At 41.6% G+C, this 27,351-nt stretch overlaps 1 protein-coding gene across 1 annotated transcript; it reads left to right on the top strand.

Annotated features, from left to right (window-relative positions):
• The first annotated feature begins 12,355 nt into the window (after nt 1-12,355).
• Nucleotides 12,356-14,472, top strand: olig2 (oligodendrocyte lineage transcription factor 2). Its single transcript, XM_039817204.1, has 2 exons — nt 12,356-12,450; nt 12,944-14,472. Exon 2 carries the CDS (start codon nt 12,966-12,968, stop codon nt 13,773-13,775), a length of 810 nt encoding a protein of 269 aa, XP_039673138.1. The 5' UTR covers nt 12,356-12,450; nt 12,944-12,965; the 3' UTR covers nt 13,776-14,472.
• Nucleotides 14,473-27,351: the final 12,879 nt, after the last annotated feature.

Genomic DNA, 27,351 nt, shown 5'->3' with positions numbered 1-27,351 from the left:
CTGATTTACTGGGGAATACAGACATTATTTTCTTTCCCTCTCCCTTCTATTTCTCCCATCCCTCTCTGCCCTCCCTGTGCCCCCTGTTAGGGTAACATTTCTGAGCTGGGTCTGTTTGACTTTGCCATGGCAGCAGAGGCAGAGTGAAGCTGCCAGCACACTCTCTTTCTCTTTGATTCTTTTTTTTTTTCCACTCTCAACTCTCCGTTGAGCTACAGTGGTTGATTGAATGGCACCATGGCACCATGGCAGCACCGGCAGTTAAAGACTTGTATCTGTCTCAGTTGCACGCTCTCTGTGTGTTTTTCTTTGTTCTGTTCCTCCAGGTGAATGCCATGCAGGCAAGGGTGCCAGGGAAGCAGATGGCTTCAAGACAGAGAAAGGAAGCAGAAGTGTAGAAGAAAAAAGAAACAATGTGGAGGAAAGACCCTGTGGAGAATACCAAGCACTAGGGATGAAGCATATCCTCATACCTAATCTTAATAAAATAAAAGTTTGACGTCCATCCTTCCACTTCGACCTTGTACCTTTTGACGTTTGCTGCACTGTAACAACAATGCGCCACTTCCCGCTTTGCACTGAATGCAAACAAATGTATACTGCTTCATCCAGGATGCCAGCTGGAGCAGGAATGATGTAGAAATACTGATTCAAAATTCAAAAAGCCACAAAGGTCAAAATTGAACAAGAGACAAGAGCCGTGTCTTAACCGCTACTCCAGGACGCCCCAAATCATTTTCTTGGTGGTAAAGAGCTTAAAGAATTATGAGCGAACAATGCATTTCACATTGTGGCTTCCTTCCTGTGCATATTGCATTCATGCTTTAAAGACTTATTTTGACAAAGACATGATCAAAGAATGTATTGTTGTTATTAATCTACACAAAATATATCAAAAAAAAATATATGACATAAAACATTTAGAGGAACAACAAATTAAATAATCAGATCAAGAGTTCACGACAACTCACATATTTTAGCAAACAGGTTGTTTTATCTAACAAATGGACCAATATGCAAAGATGGACATGTCTATCTTCGAGTCTGAAACTGAGTTAAGAATCATCAACCTGAAGCACCTGTTAGTCTTGGATTTAATTAGGAAAGAAAAGAGTTAGCCCTTGTGGCCTGCACTGAACAACAGGTTACTTCCTTAAGAATCCTCCAATTCTTGCCATGTGGTTAGCTGTTTTAGAGGTGGCTGATAAAGGAGCATGTGTGGCATTCAACATATAAGCATACAGTGTGTGTGTGCGTCTGTGTGTGTGTCCACTCCAGGGTGCTCCAAACTTTAAGGACAGCCCCTCCAGAAAACACAGGCCTGGCCCTCCAAACTCAAAGGACGAGCTCCATTCACCGCCTGGCAACAGCGCTGAGAAATGGAGAAGAAATGGGCAGAACCGATTGGGTGGGCAGTAAATTATCAACTTTTAGAGGAGAAGACAAGATATTTATTTATAGCATTCAGCCAGGCCACTTGGGGAGGGTTGAAATGGAATGGGGGTGCGCGTCTTTTGCAAGGGGCATCCTAGGTGGTCAGCATTGACCTGCACTAACCCCTTGTATCCTGTCTCATTCTCCCACCCTTCACACTTGTCTTGTACCCAAAGCTCCTGAGACCTCCCTGGTAATTAGGGAACGAGTCACACCCACTCCCTGCCCCCAAATGCAGTAAATTTTCCTCCTCCTGGCCTTGTGACACACACACTCACACATCCTCAGAATTGAGGCTTTAAGACACCATTCAGCCCGATCCCTACTTGCTCTATCCCCCACTCTACATTTTATCACCACCCCTTGTTTTGTTTTGCTGTCTCAATCCATCAATCTTCCCATTAGCCCTCCATATTACGGAAACCGCAGGGAACGCCCCCTTTACACCAGCCCTTCAAATCTGTCTTCCTCTCTGCACCTCCCTCAGCCTCCTCCACTTGCTGCTGACTCCCTATTTCCCTCCATCCTTCAAGTCCAGCCTCATTTGTCCTACCCGCTGCTTTCAAATGATCCCACTCTCCCTCGTCCCTAAAGTTTTTCTGCTGATTCACCTCCAACTCAAAGTCAACATCAGACTTTCGTGGGGCAAAGGCGGAAAGGATGGAGATGGACAGAGAGAGAAGTATTGGTGATGCTGTGGGTAGACCGTGGTGGGGGTAGCAGCACTTTGGGTGGTATGTTTCCTGCGAGGGTGGGACACAATGCCCCCAGTGTTCAGGCAGGCCCACAGGAGCTTGTTTTACAACAGGGGAGGGGCGGCCATCAATGGCCAGATGATGTGAACCACCCTGAGCCGATTCACAGTGACAAACAGACCCCTCCAACCAGACCCCCACCTCCTCCTCTTTTCTGCTTTCTCCCATCGCCTCCCTCTTTCCCTCCACACATTCTGTTCTGTTGGACCAAAACCAGGGCAGCAGAGAGCATGCAACAGCACCGCAGCTCAATGGACTGGAAATGAGGGGACACATGTCCCCACACACACACACACACACACACACACACACACAAATACACAACACACATACTCAAAATTTCTCACATACAGAATGGGCATACATGCATACACTCACATGCACAGACACACACAGGAATAGAAGCTATCTGTCCTTCTCCTAATGATGCCTCAAGTATCTTGCTGGAACATTAATTGGTATTAGTTTAATTAAACCAGTGTGGCCCTTACTTGTGTTCCTCTCTTCATCCTCAAAAAGGAAAAATAGCTTGGTGACAGCTTAATTGATAAAGAATTGAAGGAGAGCTAGTGTGTCGAGTTGCCAAGTAGGCCCAAAAATCCTCCCCCCCCCTTCTCCAGCTTCACGGGCCCTGCGGCCCTGGGATAGGTTAACCCTAACCCCATCACATTCATTATTCACTTGTTTTATATTTTAAGCCAATTGTATGTCTGAATACAATACACATTTTCTATAGGCTCAACACTCTTTAAAAAAACCAATTCTAGTGCTGGTTCCATAGTACCAGAATTTGGGATGGTCATCATGGAAACATCAATTGGTCATGTGACACAGGCTGGGAAGTTTGGCAGAACAGGCAGCCAAGTGACAGTACTCTGATCCAATTGAAATCACAATTGTCAGATTGACAGCATTCTATGGGGAGGGGGCCCCAGTGGGGGCCAATCATATTTCAATTGGGGCCAGTGCCACCCAGTGCCCCCCTTCTAGCCGCGCCCCTGGCTGTAAGAGACCTGTCTGTAAAATATAATCAAATGTAATTCCAAGAATGTGAACAAACAGCCAATGCTATCATTTATCTGATGATAATAGTCTTGGCTGTGAGCAGGGAAGGAATAAAGTAGCCTAGCCTACATAAATCTTCAACCATGTAACGGTGAAATGTTCCCTGTATACCACCTTTTCACATTTCTTTCACTCTAAAGACTGTAACACAAAAGTTCCATTTTCAGTTCAGGGATGGGAATAACCCTCACCACAACCGCTCCAGACAAAAACACCTGCAACTCAAAAGGTGTGAAAACATATTTTTATGGGTTTGCGGAAGGGAGTGGGGGGCAGCTGGTTAGCAGTGGGATGGTAATAAAGTAGTCGAGACCCTTTGTTAGGGATGATGAGCTTGTGTATGTGTGATGGGATCAGGAGGCTGGTAGTAAGAGTAAAGGAATGTAACCTGGCCTCTCAGTCCCTCCATATGACGCTAATTGCAGCAGAACGGGGATGGCCTGGGCTGCTTGTGTACATCATTGTTATTCCTCAGCCTATTGTCTCTGGGCCTTTTGACAATCGCCATCTGAATGAGGGCCTGTTAAGCCTGGCAGATCCCCATCATTAGACCCCTTTACACCCATTGTGATGAAGCACTGAGGATACTGTAGGGCTATCAGTGACTTACAGCAGGACTGAGGCCACGTCCACAATAACCCATACCTTTTCTTTTTATTAACGCCGTCCATCCACACAAAGCCAGCATCTTCCACCTTTCAAAACCCTTTTTCTTTTTTTTTAACCGTTTTATCACCCTTCTCCCCACGTGACACTATAACCCAACTTTCATGGACTGCTAGTGTTATTTAAAGTTACAGAAATAAAACAATGTGATCCATATATCCATAGATTAGACACTTGGCCTTTTGAGACTTTTAGTCATTAAAAAGAAAGAAAGAATGTCCTGATGTTAAAAAAAAATTGTTTCAAAGCAGTTTTCCAGTCCAACAATGTCACAAATCCCTTGAAGACTATCAACCAAATGACATTTATTTCAGCAGTCTGATCAAAAGTCGTCCATGTGTTTCAATTTAGGCAAAACTCAAGCGTTTTGAACATGTAAGCCCAAGAATTACCTGGCAACAAATCACAGTTTTGTACTATTGCAGTTGCCTGGCAACAAAAATAGGTTTCAATCAAGAGAGACTTTATTTATGGTGAACAAAAAATGTATTACATGGTGCAAAATTAATAGGAAATGTAAAGAGTCTTTGTTGATTAGAGCCCATCGTAACATAGTCACATGTAGTGGGTATAGTGATGCCATGGTTAGTGCAGGAATATTTCCCCAGAGTCTAGACACTGTTGGTGGTGGTGGTGAAGAGAGTTGGCTGAAGATCTTGATGATGGGATGTGGAGCAGGACTTCTGATAAGCTCAGTGAAAGATACCCTGGGCACTTAACATGATGAGAACTGGAGGTGAATGGGGGGTGGAGGAGGGTCACATAGATTCATCTGAAATGACAACTGACAGCAGCAGAAAGGAGGACAGATTTTTTTTGACAGCAACAATATGATTGACTAAAGGATATTGTGGCAAAATCTGGATGGTTTTATTTTCATTGAACGATAGTCCGCTGATAGAAGCCAAAGAGCGAGAGATTTGTGAATGAATGAGAGCTTAAAGCAAGTCTTCCTCACTGAACTTCTGCTAAACTTCATATGTCAGTGACAACACCGGTATTGTGAGTTCAACAACCAGAAATACAGGGATCAAATATCGTCACTATATCTATAGTATCTCACAAAATCAGATTATATGTTTTGCAGGATTATTCCACTCACATTGATGAGCAATAGTTTCTACAATCTTAAAACTTTAAGTTGGAGAAAAAGTGTGTGTTTGTATTTAAAACAATGGAAACAAAGGTGAAATTTCACAATCCAATTATATTCAAAAACCTTTTAAACTGCTTCTAAATAATTTCACAACCTTTTACCCTGAAGACAATTGACAGCATCACTCCAGTGAACGTGACACTTTTTTTGTCCACACAAGTTTGGTCGTACGTACATACTATGGACACAAACCGCCAGCTGGTCTGCTTTGGGCTGTGTGCGGCTCAGTCCTCCGTCTCCCTAAAACAAGCATCTGGAGGCCCGGGGAGTGAATACAAGTGTGAATATATTCATCCCCATGCTGCTTTGTTAAATTTCTGGGCGTAAAGCCGTTGTACCCCCGTGCCCTCCTGGGTGACCCCGGAGGATCAGAGACCAGGTTGTCGAAACATTTGTAACATTTGGCCAAAGCAAATCTCAGGCTGCCTGTTGAATTGAAGCTCAGACCAAAGAGGAAAGAAAAAAAATCCCCCTGGAACCCTCAAAACACACCCTACTCTGGACCAGGACCCCCCCTCTCGTTCCTTATCCCTCACACAACACGCACTCACACACACCGAGCATGGAGGCTCAACCCCTCACAACCTCCAGCAAATCCCCTTTATCTTTTCCCAGCCAGATGGGGCCGCTGGAATAATAGCCGAAGCCCAATGAGTTCCATTCAATTTGTCATGCCGTCTAAAGGAGCTTGTAAGCTTCCCATTTGCAGTTATGCTATAGTAACCATGGGAGGCTCTGCAGTGTTAGGACTTAATTACCTCCTAATAGCTGTTGTAGAGATAAAGCCTCCTTCCAGCATAACCTAACACTGTCCAGACCCTGAGAGACAGAGGACTGAAGACTCCCTCTGCAGCCAGGATCCACATGGTTCATCATGTGTTAGCTGGCCTCCTCCTGCCTACATTAGTGACCTTTTCACCCCACATATACCTGTGGAGAGCTGTACAGAGGAGGTAGCACACTAGTCACCAGGTTGATGAGATTTTTCTGATGATCTCAGGTTAGGTAGAGCTGTAACTGTTTGTATATTACTTTTTTTAAGAGGAATTTTATATTTAGGACATTTTAAGATTTCTTTGTCAGTCAGTCCATTTGGGTCTGAATGATCTCAACAACTATTAGATGGATTCCCATCGTGAACTGTGGTACAGACAGTCATGGCCCCCATAGGATAAAGCCTACTGACTCTGGTAGCTCTGACATTTCCTCTAGCGCCACCATGAGGTTCACAATTGTGGTTTTGAGTGTATATCTCAACTATAAAATGTAGAGGGTATGTTCTCATAATGTAATCACATTCCCTCTAGACCCATCATCAGGTCAAAATATAATTTGTCAAACAATTTGGTTCATGACCAAATAAACTAATGACATTCCCATCAGCCTCAGCTGCACTTTGTGTTTAAGTTTTTGTTTTTTTAAGATCCTTTTTTTTTGGCATTTTAGGCCTTTATTTGTGACAGGACAGCTTAGACATGAAAGGGGAGAGAGAGGGGAAATGACATGCAGCAAAGGGCTGTAGGTCGGAACCGAACCTGTGGCCTCTGCGTCGAGGACTGAGCCTCTGTATATGGGTATGCGCCATGGTGAGCTACCCAGGTGTCCACTTTGTGTTTAGTGCTAACATAAGATGGTGAACATGTGACAACATCATCAGCATGTTAACATTTTCATTGTTACTGTCCTCACGGCGTCTTGTTGTCTTCTGTCTGTAAATGTTAACCTGTCCTAATGTCTTGCTGTTTCCTGTTCCTCTGGTCTCAAAGTATCTTGCCAAAGGACTCCAACTGAAAATGAAACAATGACTATGAGGTTTAGGTGCTGATTTAAGGGTGTTGCTGTATCCTTTTTATACACAGACCCCAAATTTTAGGACAATGCAGCAAGTCAAGAAGAACGAAACAATTTGTTCTTAAATGGTACGTAGGAGTGATTTAAGAGATTTTGTGGCATTCATCAATTTTCCAACTTATCCGACTCTGATCTCTGCAGTGTGAAGTTGATATTTGGCATTTTTTTGTGAATAAAACTCACCACAAATGGAGCAGAACAGTTAGCCTTAGGGGCATTGTTTACGCTAATGGTCAAATCTCACGAGCACGCACCTCCTCATGAACAGGCCATGGTCACCAGGCTGAAACAAGCGATTTTGGACAAGTTTCTGTAGTTAAGAGAGTTCGCTGAATACCACTTGGAACACTTGTATGAGGAAACATCCTAGAAAGAAGTAAAATAATTAAATAATATGAAAATGTTCTTGCATTGAGGCCGATTGATTCTGAACATGCAGACATGACAGCCAAGAAGGTTTAAGGGCCAAACATTTCTTGACTGGCCAAGTCAGTTCCATGACCTTAATCCTATTGATCATCTGTTTCACATGATGAACACCAGACAGGGGGCAAGGAAAAAAACAAGCAGGAAGTGAAGCAGGGAAGGTGTATGTGGGTCTGAGATGCAAAACAGTCACTGGCTGTACTGGATTTGTCACCAAAAATTAAACAAGATGACTTTCTCTGTTGCTATTTAACAGATGCATCGTTTTAAAAGAGAGGGAGATGGACAACTAAAATAAGGGGATTTTTTTTTACCTTCAAACTATAGAAGACATTTTACTCTCTGCTACGTTTAGTTCATTCCTTTAGAGTTTTCTCATGTTTATTGTGATTTTGGGGACGTGGCTTGGGAACTGGATGGTTGCCGGTTCTTAGAGCATGACTCGGGGTGCTTGTCCATGGGCAACCCCACTCACTCTGACATCTCTCCGATGCATGTGCATGTGTGTGTTTTCCTGTGTGTGTATAATAAAAAAAGCACAACAAGTGAAACAACTACAATTTCCCCAAGAGGGATTCATAAAGTTTACATTAAATATCACCTTTTCTGATGATTGTGGTAAGTATTGCATTATTGCATTACTCTGGACACATAGTGGGCCTATGGTCACTGCTTTTCCTGAATTATTTTCTGGGATTACTTTTGTGTTACCAAAACTGATTTTCTGTTTGTGCACTTTGCAGATGTTCTCTTTAGAACTGGTGTCTTTTGGATATTTTCCTCCTCATAATGTGTTGGTACTTTGTGTCTTTTTCTGCATTTGAATTAGAAACATGAGGCACCTGAGTTATCTGAATTTGTTGACTTAGCATAAAGGCATGCTGACATTGTGGTCTAACACACACACACACACACACAGTATTTCCCACAAATGATATCCTTGTTCAACTAGTTTGCATTTGCAAAATATGTTTTGTAGGAAACTTGATGAATTTTTCTTTAAAGGATCACAGACAATATTGAGCTCTGTGTTTCCTGTACTGGCACCTAACTTTGCCATGAAATGTACAGTAAATTGTTAGTGCAGGAGAGCTGCGTGTGAATCTAACTAGGAGACACGTTACAAACACACACAGTAACAGCAGTGGTGGTGGCAGGCGGCATCTCACGTTCCTCACTACAGATTTCAACAAAAGCGTGAATTTTGCTTCATTTCGTTCCAAGATTTCGCAGAGAAAGGGATCGAGGGGGAGAGCCAGGACATTATTCATGTCTTTCAGTTAATTTGGCCTCAGCCGGTCAACTCCCCAGACAGAAAGAGAAACCTTCTCTCGTGTTTTTACACCCTCCTCTCTTTTCTGCTTTTTTTGTTCCCTTTATTTTTCATTTTGGAGGCAGATTAGCAGGATTAAGTATGGCTCACATATGCTCCTCCTCACTATTGGTATTCACCACGGCACCGGGCCTACCGCCACCCAGACTGATGGACAGAGAGAGAGAGAGAGAGAGAGAGAGAGAGAGAGAGAGAGAGAGAGAGAGAGAGAGAGAGAGGGAGAAATTAAGGAGATGATGGTGGTGAGGAGTGTAGTTGGTGAGAGTTGGAGTTGGAGGTGGAATAGGAAATGTTAAAAACACCCCTGCCCACATACGTTTGTCTACTTTGAGTTTAGGGCTGTTTTCTTCAGTTTGGGTTGGGTTGAGCTACAGTTAGAGATAAAATCAAACTTGAACTCTACAGCATTCAATGATATTTTCGACAATAGTGCTTCCAACAGATTATGTCTGTATCTTTCCTGTTTTAACATGACAATGGCCCTGTGCACAAAGTCCAGGTCCATAAAGAAATGCTTCTCCCAGTTTGTTGTGGAAGAACTTGACTGGTCTGAGCCGCATCCAACACCTTTGGGATGATCTGGAACACAAACTGTGAACCAGACCTTATCACCCCACATCAGTGTCCGACCTCACTAATGCTCAAGTGTCTGAACGGTTGGGCTGAATGGGAGCAAATCCCTGCAACCAGGTTCCAAAATCGAGTGGAACGCATGAAACCAAAAAAGTGGATGCTGTTACTGTAAAGCGTCAAATAAATGTTGTGGGACTCACGAGTGTCATGCTTTTTATTTATTTATTTCATAATATGAGAGCAAATAATTGTAGGCTGAGTTCAGGAAATGTACTTGCAAACACACTGAGTTTGTGTTATATGTAACTGAAGGCTCTCTCTCTACCCACATCTTTTCACCCTAATTTTTTTATTTAGGCTATGTATTGTTTCTGTCCAGAGCAGTGCTGTTGTCTAGCAATCTGGGAAATATTTCTGGCCAAACATGATGTAACTATACTGCAAACTGCTGGATGGAGGGGAGAAATGCACTTTTCTGCAGGGCACAACAGTGCTGGCATATACAACGTACAAGAAAATTGTTTTCTCAGATTGGGTGACAACTTTAAACATCAGTGGTTGACTGACGTCTGCTTTGAATTTTGGCATTGAAATATCACAGTGAGGAAATTCACCATTTGACTCTTTTAGGTAAAAACATACTGTGTTTTAATGGCTAAAAGTAGTTCTGCATGAATTATGATCATCACAGGTTAATTTCATAGAGTTTCTCAACCTTGGTTTGGGACCCCACAGGATATTCTTAAAGCTGATAATATATACTTATATTAGGTTGATAGGTCTAGAATAAAAGTTTGAGATCTAGGTTATAATCATTTATAGGCTATTTGATTTTATTCCCCCAGGCTTTTAAAACACAAAAATATGATGTTGTGCCATGAAATGGTGAGAAACTCTTTTTGACTGTAATCTGTGGTTAAGTATTAGGATATTATTTAATATTTCTGAAACAAACTGTCAGGGTTTGACTACCATGAAGCCTCCATAAGTCCTGATAGATGCCAATAATTTTAATAACTAATTGTAAGTAGGTCTAGACTTGTAAAAGGCTAATGATGCATGCATGGATGTGAAAGGAACCCATGAAGAAGAAAGCCTGTAGTTTGTGTTTCTCATTGTGAATCCAGTGCAACAGTGAGAGTGTGGGAATGTCTAATGAGTGGTGGCACAGATACAAGCCTCCTGATTTAAAATGCCACTTTAACCGCCTTCATTACCATAATCTTATTTAGACTAACGGGAGTAAACACGCGAACGCAACGGACGGAGAAAACAAGCAGATATAACGATGAGGAGAAAAGTGGGCAGTGTGTGTGTGTGTGTGTGTGTGTGTGTGTGTTGTGTTTGTGTAATGACCTTGATTTTGTGACGGACCGATGTGACACCTGACTGACGGTTGCGGAAAAAATAATCGTTTCTGATTGGCTAGCAAGTGACGTTAAAATGGAATGTGACCCCACTGCTAAACCAATAAATCAGTGCGCAATGTTAACTGCAACCACCGCAACAGCACAACGTCTTAATTCTAAACTAACTGACCACAGACAGACAGACAGACAGACAGACAGACACATACATAGGCCTACAAACATACATACATACATACATACATACATACATACATACATACATACATACATACATACATACATACATAAATACATACATACATACATACATACATACATACATACATACATACATACATACATACATACATACATACGCACACACATGCATACATAAATAAAGAGATAGGCTACATAGATAAATAAATAAGCTGAACACGATTTTCAACACATTTAGGTACCTTTTGTTAAGGACATTTTAATTGAATAAAAGCCTCTAATAAATAGGCTAAAATAAAAAATAATTGTGTTTTAAAACTTCCGAAAATCAGACAGTTTCTGATAACAAACAGTGGCAATAATTCTAAATTAAAATCCACCTTTAAATTCACCCTAGAGCTGAGTCTGTAGAATAAGTTATTAAATTAACGTTCTTCTCAAACATTTTTTTTTTTTATATATATAAATATTCAAAAAGGCTACAGAGAGGATATCCCGAGCCCAGTCTTATGAAACAGATAAACTTGTAGAGGCAATTAGCGCTGATTGCGTCTGACTGCACACTACAACTCATATTTGGGGACAATGCTGCTGTCAGTTTGAGTTACGTCCGAGAGCAAATCACCGGTTTGGGTCCTTATGTCTGTCAGAGGCCGTCTGAGCGCCAGCAGCAGGCCACACTGCTATCGCTCACTGCGGACTAATTGAAATGTTACGGATCATAACCGTTAGAAACTATTTTGCACACTTCATTAATTAACGTTAAAGATGCTTTTAACGACAGCTGCTGGTCGACAGCGGGTAACAACGGAAAACACCATATTAACACTAAAACTGCAAGCAGGAAACATATTGCGCTGCTTATTAGGCTTCGATCCGTTATTACTGTTCATTTGAAGCGGCGACGTGATTTAATGGTCGGATAGGCTATACAGCCCGGAGGGTTAAATAGTAAAGATACAAATAAATGAAAGATTAGGAACGAACTTTCGATTAAAAAAAATTAAAAAAATATTCGCGTAAATATTGTAGGTAAAGCCTGGATGGATAAATAACAATTATAGGATGTTAAATAAAAATAAACGTTAAACATTTTTAAAATTTATTTTGTCACAGTTTCGGCACAAAAAACAATTCATTATAATTAAGCCTCGTCATTGAAAAGGAGGACTGGTTAATTTGATTACTGGTTCAGGTTCTGAATACAGACACATTATTCACCTATAAGAGGCAAAATGTGGCTTAGTATCTGTGTTATTATAATAAAATCCATCCACACGCAGGCCAACATTTTCACAAGAAGGGGCCATATGTAGGACGGAGTGTGTCTGATTTCACTTAATGCTGTGTGTTGGTAATTACATCAGGCTGGAGGACCCTCCGTTACCCTCCTCCCCCTGCCTCCACCCTCCTCCTCCTCCCTGCACGGAGCTGATTGGTCGCAGGGAGGCAGCCGGGACAGAAACGGCGTTGTCCTGGTGACCCGGCCTCTGTGCTCTTCAGCCCGCTATAAAACCCGGCGGTCGCACGCAGGCGTGCCAAATGGGCTGTCAGATGCGATTTGGAGTAACAAGTGGATTTGACGTTTAGGTTTTCTCACCATCGCGCTTGGAAACACTCTTGGTACGTGTTTGATTATTTGTTTTTAGACAATCTGATGAACAATTAGTGTCGTCTTACACAGATTTGGATGTTCCCTGCTCTGCTTATGCAGAGCCAGAGGCAAGTAGAAATACTGTGTAGAAAAGTCATGGAAACTCGCTGATCACTTATTCCTTATCTCTCAATATAAAGATAAACAAGGTAAAGCAAATTTGCAAGAAATGTAATTGTAGGCCGTGTTTAAATAGGCTACATTTCTGCAGCACTCAGGATACAGTTTCTTTTTTTAGCCTTACAATTTCTTCAAGGCTACCAATTAGCAAAATTAAAAGCCACTTTTTCTTTGCATAGTCCTACTTTTGTTTGCGATCATTTTTTAAATTTTTTTATTACCAGTAGTTGTAACCACCAAAAAGTTGATATTAGGCTATCGTTTGTGGTAAAGGTATGAGATGTGGATTTTTGCGGGGTTCAGCAAATTAAAACGTTTTTTTCTCTCTCTCTCTCTCTTCAGAGCACTGTACTGGACCAATACCATGGACTCAGATACGAGCCGCGTGTCAAGCAGACCCTCATCTCCCGAGGAGGATATCTTCCTGTCCGCTCTAAAGAAGTCCGTGCACGGTTTCTCCGGCGCCGTGTCCTCCACACAGAGCGACTCTCTGTCTGAGATCCCCGGCCTGCGCGGCCTTTCCGCAGACGACGAGGATTCCCTCCTTCGGCTGTCCAAGAAAGACCGGAAACTCCTGTCAGAGAACGAGCTGCAGACCATCCGCCTCAAGATCAACAGCCGCGAGAGAAAAAGAATGCACGACCTCAACGTGGCCATGGATGGCCTCCGGGAGGTCATGCCCTATGCGCACGGACCCTCGGTGCGCAAACTCTCCAAAATCGCGACCCTGCTGCTGGCTAGAAACTACATCCTGATGCTGAGCAACTCACTGGAGGAGATGAAGAGACTGGTCAGCGAAATCTACGGCAGCAGCGGACACCACGGCGGCTTCCACCCAGCAGCCTGTGGGACTATGACACACGCTGGGCCCGTGCCGGGACACCCGGCGGTTTCACACGCCTCACACCCGGTGGTGCACCACCCGCTCCTCCCCCCGGCCGTCTCCACCGCCTCGCTGTCCGCGCCTGGTATCTCCGCCGTCACTTCGGTCCGACCCCACCATGGACTCCTCAAAGCGCCCGTTGCAGGCGCAGGGCCGCTGGGCAGCAGTTTCCATCACTGGGGCGTTGGCACCGGGATGCCTTGTCCGTGCAGCATGTGCCAAGTCCCGCCTCCGCATGTGACCAGCATGAGCGCCGTCACTATGCCGAGGCTGCCCAGCGACTCCAAGTGACTCCAAACTAAATGGAGACGAACTTTTTGGGGCTGTTACAGACTCTCACCCCACATTATTACTCTTTTTTTTTTTTATTTATCTTTGTTGCTGAATCCGTTGCCTCGACGGAGACAGTAAAGAACAATGCATTGGTTTTCCTCACTGGGCCTTTGGGGTTTTGCAACTAACGTAGTGTTTTATGGTAATTAACCTCAATTGTAACAGGTGTTTCTTCACAGAGCTCCAAAAGCGCATCACACCTTCAGCTTATTACTGGAAGTCTTTGGCCCATGGCATCTGTGTGTCTAGTTATTTAAAGATCAATCCGTTTGAATCCGTTCTGTGGGCCTGCAGAGGGGAAAGGACCCAAATCAAACCACAAATATAGAGTGTACATATGTAGATTGATTATTCTGTTTAAATAGTCAGATAGGCCTATATCATATATTAGAGTCTTGTTAATGTGTGGGAAGTCTCCCCCACCCCTCACATGTTGCACCTGCTTTGTTCTATCCGTCTTATTCATTGCTTCTGTCCTTATTTTCAGTAGGCTGTCATTCTCTGTCCGAAGCAAACAATGACCACTTGTTTATTTTTTTAATAAAAACATGAAAATGATATTTATTTACTTATTTTGGACGGGAATTTCAGATGAATCTCTGATTATGTTGGGGTTTGAAATGTAAAATAAAGACGATTAATTGAAAAGGTGAAACGTCTTTGGTGATGTTTTTTCTTCTTCTATAGTTTACACAAAAGGATGAACATGTCTAACTGAGCTTGAAAGCAGCACTGACACACCAAGTCTACAATCACAGAAACAGTATTACAGAGATACACTTTCAACACCAAATTGTCATTTTTTACATTCTGAGTCAGAAATATAATGCACTGTAGGCTTTGAAAAGACAAACAAATTCACAATTTCACCTGAATTGCACTTTTGTCACAATTATTATAAATTTGAAGCACTCAGGATATCTAAAAAAACACTGGCTCCCGAAAAAACTTTTACAGTTGAGCGATGAAATGTAGAAAGTGCCATCTCTTTTTTTGGCCTCCATTAAGCTTAGCTTCTCATCATTCATTCAAATAAAATTGACATTTAAATAGCTAAATTTCAGGATTCTTAGCTAAATGGGAATATTTCGTGATTTTGAGCTAAATAAAATTGATTTGACTTCACAGTAATTCCTTCAGACAGTGTCTGTGCAAAGTTGATTCAAAATACAGCCATAAATAAGGAAAATATATTGGTTCTATATTGGTTCTTTGAGAATCTTTTTTAATAACTTTCATCTTAACCTAAAATACCCTACATAAAATGAATGATGTCCATCAAATAAAAAAACAAATTAAACAAACAAGAATTGACTTGAGCTTTTTTTTTTTTAGATGTACAGTAATTGATAAAGATGTTTTATATAATCTTAATATTTTATGATATACTAGCATTTGTGCTTGCATTTCATGAAACAAACTTGTTCTGACCTCGTGTAGTGCTGAATGATTTTCAGATCACAACAAAGTCAATGTTTGTGATCCTTCAGTTGCGCACAAAGTGACTTCAGCTGGTTGAGAATCAATTACATTTCAAATGCAAACCAAACAGTGAGGACTTTCACCTTTAGTCCAACTGCAGAATGTATGTTTTAATTTATATATTACAGATATTGAATACTTTTCTATTTTCTAACCTGTATTACAAGTGGGCGACCTCTAAAATTGAAACTGGAATCCTCAGCTTTGCAAAATAAGGTGTAAACAGCTGCTAAGGATGCCCAGAAAAAGCCAGTGATGAGTTAAGGCCGGTAGACTTTAGGAAAAGGCAGCAGCTGCATAGCAGATTGTGCATGCTGTTGCAATGTTTTCCAAAGGCTTTTGAAGCTGGAACGATATGAACTAAATCTTTGAATATTCATGCACGCATTTGTTTATTCGTCTCATTACTGGAATTGAATTATTCAAAGTCCTTCAGAATTTTGTAGGACATTTCAGAGAGGAAGAGGTCATTTGGTGCAATACGGCAAAAATACAGTCTATTTAAAGGAAAGCTATGAGACAGTCATTCTTTTAAAAGTCTCAGCATGTAGAAACACATATTAGTAGAACAGACACCCAATTCCTTTGCTCTTAAATTCTTACTGTATCCGTTTACTATTGTTATGTACAATATTTTGTACCTTATCACAACATTCACTTTAACACCACATTAGACAGTTTTCTCTCTGAGTCAGATGGATCCATATTTGGTGACACACTGAACAGGTCACCAACCACAGCCAACCACAAAAAGGATACATTTTCAGCTACCACTGTTGTTCATTCGTCCATTTGTTCTCAGGATAGATTACATTATGTAAAAATACTGTTGAGTTCTGTTAGAGATGGGGCAGAAAGAAGAGAAATAGCTTACTGTACATAAGACAGTCTTGATGTCAGACGCTCTCATCAGCAGCCTGTTAATTCACTCAGAAACTGTCAGGTAATACAAACCTGTTTCAAACTGTTTAAAGGCAGTGGCGCTGCCACGGGGTGGCCAGCGGGGAGGGGAGCAGCCGCCCTAATACTCCTTGTTGTCCCTAGAAAGCGGCTCAAAAATAGGGGAGATTGAGTGTTCTCAGCCGTGGCCCCGAGGCTGTGGAATGAATTGCCGCTGCATGTCAGATTGGCCCCCAGCCTTCACAATTTTAAATCACTTCTTAAAACTCACTTTTATCCATTGGCCTTTAAACCTGTTTGAGAGTTGAATTCTGCATCTTAATTTTCTAGTCTGTAACTTGTTGTAAATGTTTGTTTTGTTACTTGTGTGTTTATAATCATGTCAATGTCCAGCACTTTGGTCAACCTGGTTGTTTTAAATGTGCTTTACAAATAAAGTTGGATTGGATTGGATTGGATCAACTAGCCTAAGTAAATGTAAAGGATAATGTAGAGTGAGTCGGTCATAATTGTAATTTGGAACCCCGACAGGGTACTGAGGCATCTTGAATCAACCTGAAGGGCGGAGGGGGGGGGGAGCTTATTACACGGATACTTACTAAAGAAATCAATCCTTTGACACCAAATGTTGATTTACAAATTATTTTATTGGCGTCGGTATTTGACGACGGGGAAAAGAAAACGGGTTGTTAAAACTGTTGGCCCCTGACTTCGTGTTCATGTCTTGCTGCGGTTGGCTGATCGCCGGCGACTCGCCGCCGCTATGCACTGCACGCTGCCTGAGCTGGGCTTCTGCAGGAGATCGGTGCTCAGATTACCCGATGATTACGCCAGTGTCCTGGTCGGGAGGGGTAACGCTATCGCTGATGAGCACCGCTCTCCAACGGAAGCCAGGTAATGGAGTGTGAGCTAACCGTGGGGCTAACTAATGCTCTGTTTGCACTGTAGCTATTAGCCGTTAGCACCGTTAGCGCTTCCCACGGTAGGCCGACCCCCACAGTGCACAGTGCAGAGAGCAGCAATTAGCTAGGCAGTGGGAGCAGTATTGCCAACAGTCTGCTATACGTAGCAACATAAAACCATCATAGCATATTAAAGATGTTAATTGCCCCATCACTAAAAAGTGCAAAAAGTTTACAGAAGAGTTTGAGGCACGCCAATCAGCCAAAGTCTCAACACAATCCTAAGAAGAGGTGCGTGGACTCTACAGGTCTGTAAGGACTTCAAACGTCTTTATTGTTCATCAAAACACTTTGTCATCATCATTCATGGCACTGCCATCTTCTCTAATGTGTCTCCACAGCAGACATTTTGACTTGTCTTAACCATAACATTAACAAAGGCTTTGTTCTATGCAAGTGTCCCGGTAACCCATGACTTTCTATGGTATACTAAAATTCATCAATTCAGTGAATCAGCTCACGTCAACTTGCACATGGTGTTTAGATGGACAAAGAATGTATTTTAGCTAAGTTGCCACTTGCAGCTATATTTTGTCTTTTTCCTGTGTGTTAAAATGTTGGCAGTATTTGTTGAGAGAATGTGATTTTTTCTGTCAGCATTTTGCATTCAAAGACAAATTCACCATAGTACAGCCCCCAGTTAGTGCCCGTAAAGAAGCCTAAACAGTTTGGATAAATAACTCATTCACTTTTTCCAAACTTGAAAGTTTCAATAACTTATACTTTTGGTATCATTTTTGTTAATATAAACTGGACCCGACTGAATATAAAAGATGTGTAATACAGAGTGAGAGTTAACACAAAATAATCCATTCAGCTGTTTTGAGAAGTAACAAATCATCAGCTCATAAAGGCATGAGATATAGGATCTTTTGTATTTGAACATCTGCTTTACATCAGGTGTCTTGGGAGAAATTTGTCAGTGCAAAATGCAGTTTATATGGTTTAAAAAGTATCACGTTATCCCCCTCCCTCCATGACTCCCTTTCGTGTAAACACTATTCTACTCTTAATAACTTGAATATGTAGGAACAGCAAATCCTAACTCTGCTGGTCAGGAAGTCGTGATTACACAAAAAACACCATCCGATGATAGCAACAGGTATGTTGATACAATGCTCCATTAAAGAAAGAACAAACAAAGTGTCTTATCGAGACAATGTTTCACCACAAGCCTCCAGAACAGCTTCAGTGCTCCAGCAAGCCATTTTTATAGGCTGTTTGATTACATTTTTGATTCTCCGTTGACCGTGGAGAAAACAAAGTTTTCTTCACGAATTCAAAGCAACACGCAGTAACTAATTGATATACAAATGGTTATTTTGCAGGTGAAGTATTTCTTTAATGGCTTCAACCCTGACCACGAACTTTTTGGGGCTGTTACAGACTCTCACCCCACATTATTACCTCTTTTTTAAATTTTTTTATTTATCTTTGTTGCTGAATCCGTTGCCTCGACGGAGCCAGTAAAGAACAATGCATTGGTTTTCCTCACTGGGCCTTTGGGATTTTGCAACTAACGTAGTGTTTTATGGTAATTAACCTCAATTGTAACAGGTGTTTCTTCACAGAGCTCCAAAAGCGGATCACACCTTCAGCTTATTACTGGAAGTCTTTGGCCCATGGCATCTGTGTGTCTAGTTATTTAAAGATCAATCCGTTTGAATCCGTTCTGTGGGCCTGCAGAGGGGAAAGGACCCAAATCAAACCACAAATATAGAGTGTACATATGTAGATTGATTATTCTGTTTAAATAGTCAGATAGGCCTATATCATATATTAGAGTCTTGTTAATGTGTGGGAAGTCTCCCCCACCCCTCACATGTTGCACCTGCTTTGTTCTATCCGTCTTATTCATTGCTTCTGTCCTTATTTTCAGTAGGCTGTCATTCTCTGTCCGAAGCAAACAATGACCACTTGTTTATTTTTTTAATAAAAACATGACAAATGGTCATTTTGCGGGTGAAGTATTTCTTTAATGGCCTAAACCCTGACCACACATCAGATGAAGCCCAATCTTTGGTTTCAAAGTCCTGCACATTGTATGCTTTACCCACCATCCACTCCCACTCCGACAAAACTGTTATGTTTCTGCGCTCATTTATTAAATTTCTTCTTATTCCTATTCTCATTTAATATCAGTGCAAGTTCCAACATAAGACGACATGTTGTTGACATTTTGGAATAAGTTGATGCAGTCGCACAAGTTTTTCTATTATGCACCCAGATAAACATGGTGCTAAAGTAAAAAAAAAAAAAAAAACTGTCTGTGTCGCATCTTTTCAGCTGAACACTCTGGCCAATAGCAGCTGGGCTTCACATCCCTGTGACTGGATTTGAATAAACAGCTCCTTATCCACTGTTGGTGGCAGGCTGACTTATCCGTTGATGCTGAGAGTGTGAGGTTGGTTCTGTGACAGTTTAAATATTCATAACTTTGGACAGAAGGGGAGCATCAGTCTTACACTGTTGTAACTGGATTTAAACCGTCCTGAAAACACAGATGTACACCCTTTCAGCTCCGCGCATCATGTTGTGTTAGCTGAAAGGATTAAAGATCGGGGAGATGCATCAAAGGTGGCGGAATAACAGAAAGAGAAACAGAGTCTATGATGCAGCAAAGGAGGAATAAGACAGAGAAGATAAACAAACAGAGAAGCTGTCAGGGACAAAGGCAGGATTTAACACTTACAAGGGAATAGATGGAACTCTAAGGTGAATATGAGACCTCAGAGGTCACTCTTTCCCATGGCACTGATGTTTACTCCAGCTCAGTTCATCTGCTCACTCTTAAACACCATTACACACTGGGATGGACTAAACACACAGAGAACCCCTGACTGTATTGGTAAGACCAGCAACAAGTGGTTGCTTAACTGAGCTGTTTCTTTGATTTGTTGGCAACTTTTTCTGTAGATTTTTTATCGTGTTAAAGAAATAGTTTGACGCTTTGGGAAATATGCATATTTCGCTTTCTTGCCAAAAGTTACATGAGAAGATTGATTCCACTTAAATATGTAAATATGAAGTTACAGCCAGAAGCTATATCTTGCTGTGCAAATTCAACAAAAATATAATGTTTGTGAGCTTTAGAGGTGCTGGTTGGTGGATTTTTTTGATTTTGTGCTCCTTAAATTCAATTGATGATTATTAAGTTCAACGTGTTTGTTTTATATCTTTTTTAACTGGACCCATGCAGAACACCTATATAGCCTTGGTTTGATTTGCAATACATCTTGCAACCAAAGTGAACAATGACATACCTGTGGGCAAAAATCGGAGGTGCAGGTACTTTGTTCTGAATTCATCAGCATATTTCTGCAACGGTAGATACTAAAGAACTTTTGTTTGTGTGTCTGTTCAACAATCTATGAACAGGAGCAGATGAACTCCTCGATCGGGTGGATCAATGTGTTTAGTAAAAGCCCAGAGGGACAAAGACAGAAGGGAGTGAGAGTAAAGGAAAGCGAGAGAAACAAAGCGAGAGAGCAGAAGATCCATTGAGTGTGTTTTTTGTGGCTGAAGAATCGTCCCCAGTGGCTTTGAAAAGAGGGATAATCCTGTCAAGTAAGCAGACCTTTGGATATTCATGACTGGCCGAGCGGCTCCTCGGACTGAAGGAGGACACAGTCAGGATGGGATTAGACATCAAAGTGAATCTGAGGGGTGCAGGACTGGGACATGAATCAACCAAAAGCAGAAACACAGAGGTCTCAGAGGGGTGTGCTGGGGGCCAGCGAGGGCCAGCGGGGGCCAGCGGGGACCAGTTGTCTGTTGGGTGGACAGCACTTTGAATGACTCCAGGATGAGGGCCTCTTAAATGCACTGTAAACCCAGATTTAGTTGTAATTAAACTTTTTAGCTGTCACTACTTATTCTTTCATGTTCTGTTAAAAACAACATTCATTACTAAATCACATTAGTTTTTTGTAATAATCAGCGTAAGTATGCAGTGCATAGATCATATTAAACACAGATAACTAAGGATTACTTTTTATTAAAAGTAACTAGTAATGTGTAATCTATTACTTTTTTTGAGTAACTACCCCAACACTGGTGTTAATACAACTTGACCTGTTAAGTTTCACCTTGTGCAACGGGTTTCCACGCACATTTCTAGTAAAGTCAACTAATTCGAGACAACAGTGTGCCTTTCAAGAGAGTGATATGATGTGGTGTGTGCACCTGCCCCTTAATCTGAGAAACATATATGCATTTAAATTTAGTAATAAAATAAGTTCTCATTAATGTCATCCTTCAGTCTGCTGAGCTGCTGAGGCGGAGCGTAATGATCCTTTGTCTGCACACATTTTAGTGCTTTTGGTCTGGGCCTGTCTTTTATGATTTGGACTATGACAACGCTATCTTGCACAGAGCCAGGTCCATAAAGAAATGTTTTTTCCCATTTTTGGTGGAAGAACTAGACTGGTCTGCACAGAGCCCTGACCTCATCCCCATCCAACACCTTTGGGATGAACTGGAACGCCGACTGTGAGCCAGACCATCGTCAGTGTTGGACCTCACTAATGCTCTTGTGGCTGAATGGGAGCAAATCTCTGCAGCCAGGTTCCAAAATCTGGTAGAAAGCCTGAAAGTGGAGGCTGAAAAATACGCATGACATGTTTAACAATCCCATATGGTTGTAATGTTAGGGCATCCACATACTTTTGGCCATGTAGTATATGTAGCTGTGCTGAACATTTTATCTGTCCAGGTTTAGAGATTTATGTACGTCTCAAAGATTTCTTCTTTGCAATACAGAAGAATAATCACAAAATAATCTAATATATGCTCTCAAATACGCTGCACTATCTCTCTCTCATACCAAACACACACACACACACACACACACACACACACACACACACACACACACACACACACACACACACACACACACACACACACACACACATATAGAAGCTCATATTTCATTAACGAGGTAAATGCATGTGTGTGTATATTGTGTGGATGACGTCCCATATGGTTTGTTGACCATGTCACGCTCATGTCTGTCCCCTTTCAGTGGCCCTGCTCTGACTGCTGCTAGCAGCTGGGATGTTCGGACAAAAGAAATGTCAGGATTCAGGGAAACTAAAGTGAGGTTGGGAAACACACAGACGCAGAATGAACAAGACAAGGAAATGTTGGTCTAAGTTTTTTAAAAATATGTGTCCACTAGGGGTGACCCCGAATAGTCGAAGATTCGATGCATCGATATGCGGAGCCTGATTCGACCACCAATCTCACAGTCGAATCTTCGCGGGTGTTATTATGAAACGAGGATCATACCATTTTGGCAATATGGGGGTGCTCAATGTCTAATTTCACACAGAACTACTGGTTTTGTACAGTTATATTAAGTTATATACAGCCTTTAATTATGATAATGCTGTAAAAAAAAAAAAAGAAGGTGAAAAGAAAAAAGCGTTCAATAAATTTTTTTTACGTGTGTGTGTGTGTGTAAATCCAACCACCCTTGTGACAGTTTTAAGTTTCACTTTCCCTGATCCGTGACAGACGAGGAGCATCTTGGCGGCAGGGATTAACGTTACTTAACAATGTCTGGAAAAAGAAAATCTAAAGCGTGGATGCACTTTGAAATGGTAAAATATGATCCAAAAAAAGTTATATGCAAGTTGTGCCAACAGCTCATGTCCTACCACTCGTCAACCACAAACATGGCTTTCCACTTAAAACGGGTAAGTTTATTACCAATAAAGACGGTTCACTCTTTCATATATAATGGCGCTTTTAATTTACGAATAGCAATATCATATATTGGGACTGACGACGGCAGTTCATCTAGTAGTAGTACCGGAGCTGCGCCAAAACTAACTCAAAGAAAGCTAGATTTGAGACCGCCATTGTCTGAGAAAAAGAAAAGAGAAATCACGGACAAAATTGCAGAGTTTATTGCGCTCGACATGAGGCCAGTGAATGTTGTGGACGGTGAAGGTTTTAAAGAATGAATGCGCACACTTGAGCCAGGATACACAGTTCCCAAAAGAGAGACGGTTATGCATGCGGTGGATGCAAAATACGTGTCCATAAAATTGTTTTACCCTCCTGCTGACTAGTGTCGTGCCCCTCCCAACCCATTCACACACACATAGATGATTCGACTATCAGTCGACTATAGAAAGATTCGACAATTCTGATTCGAATGTGTAAATCCTTAGTCAGGGACACCCCTGGTGTCACACATTTTCTCCTGGATTACGTTTGTTTTGAACTCGTCATCGTACCACCGACAGGTGCAAGTTTTGAAACGTTTGCATTTTTAAACGTGGTTAATGTTGTGCTTTGAAACACTGGTTAGGTTTAGGAAAAGATGATGGTTTGGGTTAAAATGAGTATGTTTGTTATGTATTTCACTTATTTCACACGGGAGGCCCATGTTTTTCTTGACCCATTCATTCATCCATCCGACCTCCTTGCTATGCAGACTTTGATTAGAAACCTATTTGTGATAGGTCAAGAATACCCCAGGAGAAAATAAGTTTTCCTCGAAACATATGTATATTTTTTTTTAAGATAATTTTTTGGGGCTTTTTCCGCCTTTAATTTTTGACAGGACAACTAGGTGAGAAAGGGGAGAGAGAGAGGGAAGACATGCAGGAAATTGTCACAGGGCAGATTCGAACACTGAAGATACTGCAGATCATGTTATTAGTAGTCTCACTTTGCCAGACCCTCCTCCAAAGTGCCCTGGAGGAGAGTCTGGCTGCAAAATAGTTCTGCGAGAGAAAACTCAGATTGGACAGATAGTCTAGCTAGCTGTCTCAATTTACCATGCAGAGATCTGAGGAGCAGTAAAAAATAGTCCTCATAAATCCAAATCAAATTTAAAATTCCAACACAAAGAAAGCGGAAGGAAACGGAAAATACATGCATCCGGTGGAATTTCCTACAGCACCGGAGCAGTCCCGGAAGTGGAACGCGAAGGATATAGACTATGTTATTAGCAACATACTTACTGTCTTATTACTTGCGTTTTCCACAAGGCTTCAGTTTTTTTGGGGTTAGTGGTTACGCCAGTCCAGTGTGAATATTTCAGCCTCCACAGCAGCCATGCTACCATGAGATGTTTTAATAATTACAACCCCAATTTGTCAAGTTACTGAAGCCTGCTATCATGTTGCACTGCAACATATGTCTGCTCTCTGAGTTGTTGCGTCCCTTGGGGTCCCCTGTTTCATAAATCAAATTAGCACCACAGTCCACATGTCTGTCATCTGATTTACAAGTAAGCTGGACAGAACACAAGTAAACCAAAGTTATGTTTTTTTCTTTTTTTTTTTTTTTACGTCTGTATTTAACCATTTAATTAATATAAGGGTAAACAAAACAAGTCTCCTGCTTTTCACATTCTTAGTTAACAGTCCTCAGTGGGAGGCCAAGTCATGAGTTTGGACAACATCTGTGATAAACCTGCTGCAGTTTAATCAGAGTGGAGGCTGAATAGAAAGGGAGAGTGGTGGCTGCTTCAGTCTGATCTCTCAGGTCTTAGTGGGGATTTGAATGTGCTGAGAGGCTGTGAGGAGCAGGAGCACAGTGGGAGGTGAATGAGCTGCAGGAGTAGGAGGAGGAGGTTGTAAGGCATAGCGGAGAGATTCTGGGCTGTCTCAAGGGGAGGACGGGGGTCGTGTGTGTGTGATACAGAGTGTATAGGCTGACAGATGTGTCCATCAACTCCTGAAAGAATCATCTTACATCCACTGCATCCATCTGCCAGCCTGTTGTGGCAAGATTTTGTGAAATCAGAACAATGTCTTGAAATGCAAAATGACGTTCCCTATTCATGAAACAAAAGTGGAAGAAAATGTTTTCCAACATGAACAGATCACTTTAAACCTTTAAAACTATGCCAGTGGGTGCTAACTCTTGTTGTGCAATAAAGCACAAGTAAAAAAATATATACATATTGAGGATTTTACTCCACATTTTTCCAAACATATGCCATAAGACAGACTTTTGAGAACATTTTAACAAAATGCTACACAAGACATATTATATATAAGAAATATCTCTTTAATGAGCCATCTTGAGTTTTCATTAAGCATCTCATGGTTTGATAGAAGTGAACATATATTTGTCATTTTTTGATTGTGACTTTTTTATTTATTTAAAAATAAGGGGAAATGTAGGGTGACAATTGGGTGTTTAAGAGGTAAAAGATTAATAAAGATCATAGTTTAAAAACTTCGTGGTAGAAAGAGAAAGGTCAGCGGGTGAATGGGTGGATACACCAAAACTCAAGCAAAGTTTTCATTCATCCACTGATCCCATTGCTATCCATTCATTCACGGCGTAGCAAATTAGAGAAATTAGCACCAAGATACCTTTTCTCCAAAGCAGTGTCTTTCCCTCAGCGCTCCCGGGTCAGCTGGAAGATGTGATCCCTGCAGCGTGTCCTGGTTCTGCCTCGTGGCGTCCTCCCAGCTGGCCGAGCGCGAAACGTTTCCAACGGGAGTCCAGGGACAATCCCAACCAGGCCATGTCCACAAAAATGTGAATAACATACCAACTTTGGAGGCTAAACATATAACTGCAGACACCTCACACCCACTAGGCAATCGTCTCTAACACTAAGGGTAACAACGTGCTCTCCAAATTAATTGCAGAGATCCTGGAAGGTGTTATTGGGGCAAGAAAGAAGAGCAGTCAAATGATCTGGCAGGTTGAAAACAAGTCAACAGTTTATGTAAAGAATCTAAAACGCTTATAGCTTAAAACTAAAAATGAGTGCACTGCAAGTACAGCAGGTCAAAGTTAAACATGGAGCTAACCTGGAGGTTTGTCTATAACCTGTCTGATCATCTGACTGCTTGTGTTTCTTAAATCTGACTTTTACGTCATTTATACTGATAGACATGACAGACAATAATAAAGAAAATAAACCCAAATTTAAATAACCCAAATGTATCCTAAAATTGAGAAAGGAAAATGTTTGTCAGAGTTTGTAGTAGAGAGTCAAAGTTTTGTCGTCCGTGTTGAGTCTACTGCAATGATAGAACTTCCATTGCTAAAAGAAATTCATGCCAATGGAACCCAAAGATGAACCGAACATTTCCACCCTTCCGGCAGTTTTTGTTGTCGTCTCTTTATTTTGCACCACCATATTCTATGCCTGTTCCCCCTTCCCTCGCTAAAATGCTTCACTTTCAGAAGTCTAATTTCTGGGACGTGTATCCTCATCCATCATGCTGCTGTCAGCTTTCACGTTAACAGTGACTTTGGTCTCGCTGCAACGCCCTCCATACAGCTGGGCATAACCTCTGAAAACCAACCCTTGGCCTTGTATCGCTAATAAAACCCCAAAAGACCTCAATCGCTTGGTGAGAAGAAGAAGAAGAAGGCTCTGTGTTACTTTGGACAAGGATTCCTGTGGAAGTTTAGTGTCTGTGAATCCATCATTGTCACGGTTAAATAGGATCGGGGGTGTTAAGGATACTTTGTGGGGGACGGTTTAACTAACACTTTCCCATTAGCAGCCACCCTACAAATCCCTGGTGGCATTGTTTCAGAGAGGAACATCTGCTATAACAACAGACAATCATTGAGTTGGATTATGTTTGGGGTAATTTTAAATGAACGTAAGTAAGGAAAGGTTAGAGTGCTTTGGTTTGACTGTTCAATGTCAAACTTTAAAAATATATATAGATTTATTTATTTATTTTAAATGGATGAGGATTTTAAGGCTTTTAATTTGAAAGTAACACATCTAGATCTTGCAAAAATACATCAAACACAACAACACAGGCAATAAACGTCAAGACAAAAAAAAGAAAGTGTCAGTGGGGCACTTAGCAACCTGAAATATGAATGTGGCAAATGTCCATCTGTATTTAAACAACCGCGACCAACTTGGCGTGTGCGGCTATTGAGAGTGAAGCATTTAGGCTCTCTTTCACAAAGGGCCCCAGGGCTAAAACCTTACACCCCTCCCACCTTCATTATCCCTGCCACACTATGATCAGCACCAAATGCTGACTATCCCAGGCCAGCGCTCACAAAGCATGCTGGGAAGGACAAAAGCAGACCTTCAGCCGATTGGTTCCACCTTATTAACAGCTTGTAATCTTCTCATGTCTTTGGCCAGGCCTCACAGAGCAGGAGTTAGGGCAAATAGACGAGTGTGTCCTCCCTTCCTGCTTTGATGCAGGGCTGCCTTTTCCTCTCTGAAA

The sequence above is a fragment of the Perca fluviatilis genome, chromosome 12 (genome assembly GCF_010015445.1).
Source record: "Perca fluviatilis chromosome 12, GENO_Pfluv_1.0, whole genome shotgun sequence".
NCBI lineage: Eukaryota > Metazoa > Chordata > Actinopteri > Perciformes > Percidae > Perca > Perca fluviatilis.
This window is presented reverse-complemented; position numbering and strand designations above follow the sequence as displayed.

Coding starts and splice junctions, on each gene's coding strand:
- olig2 (XM_039817204.1), top strand. CDS start 12,966: ATGGACTCAGATACGAGCCGCGTGTCAAGCAGACCCTCATCTCCCGAG.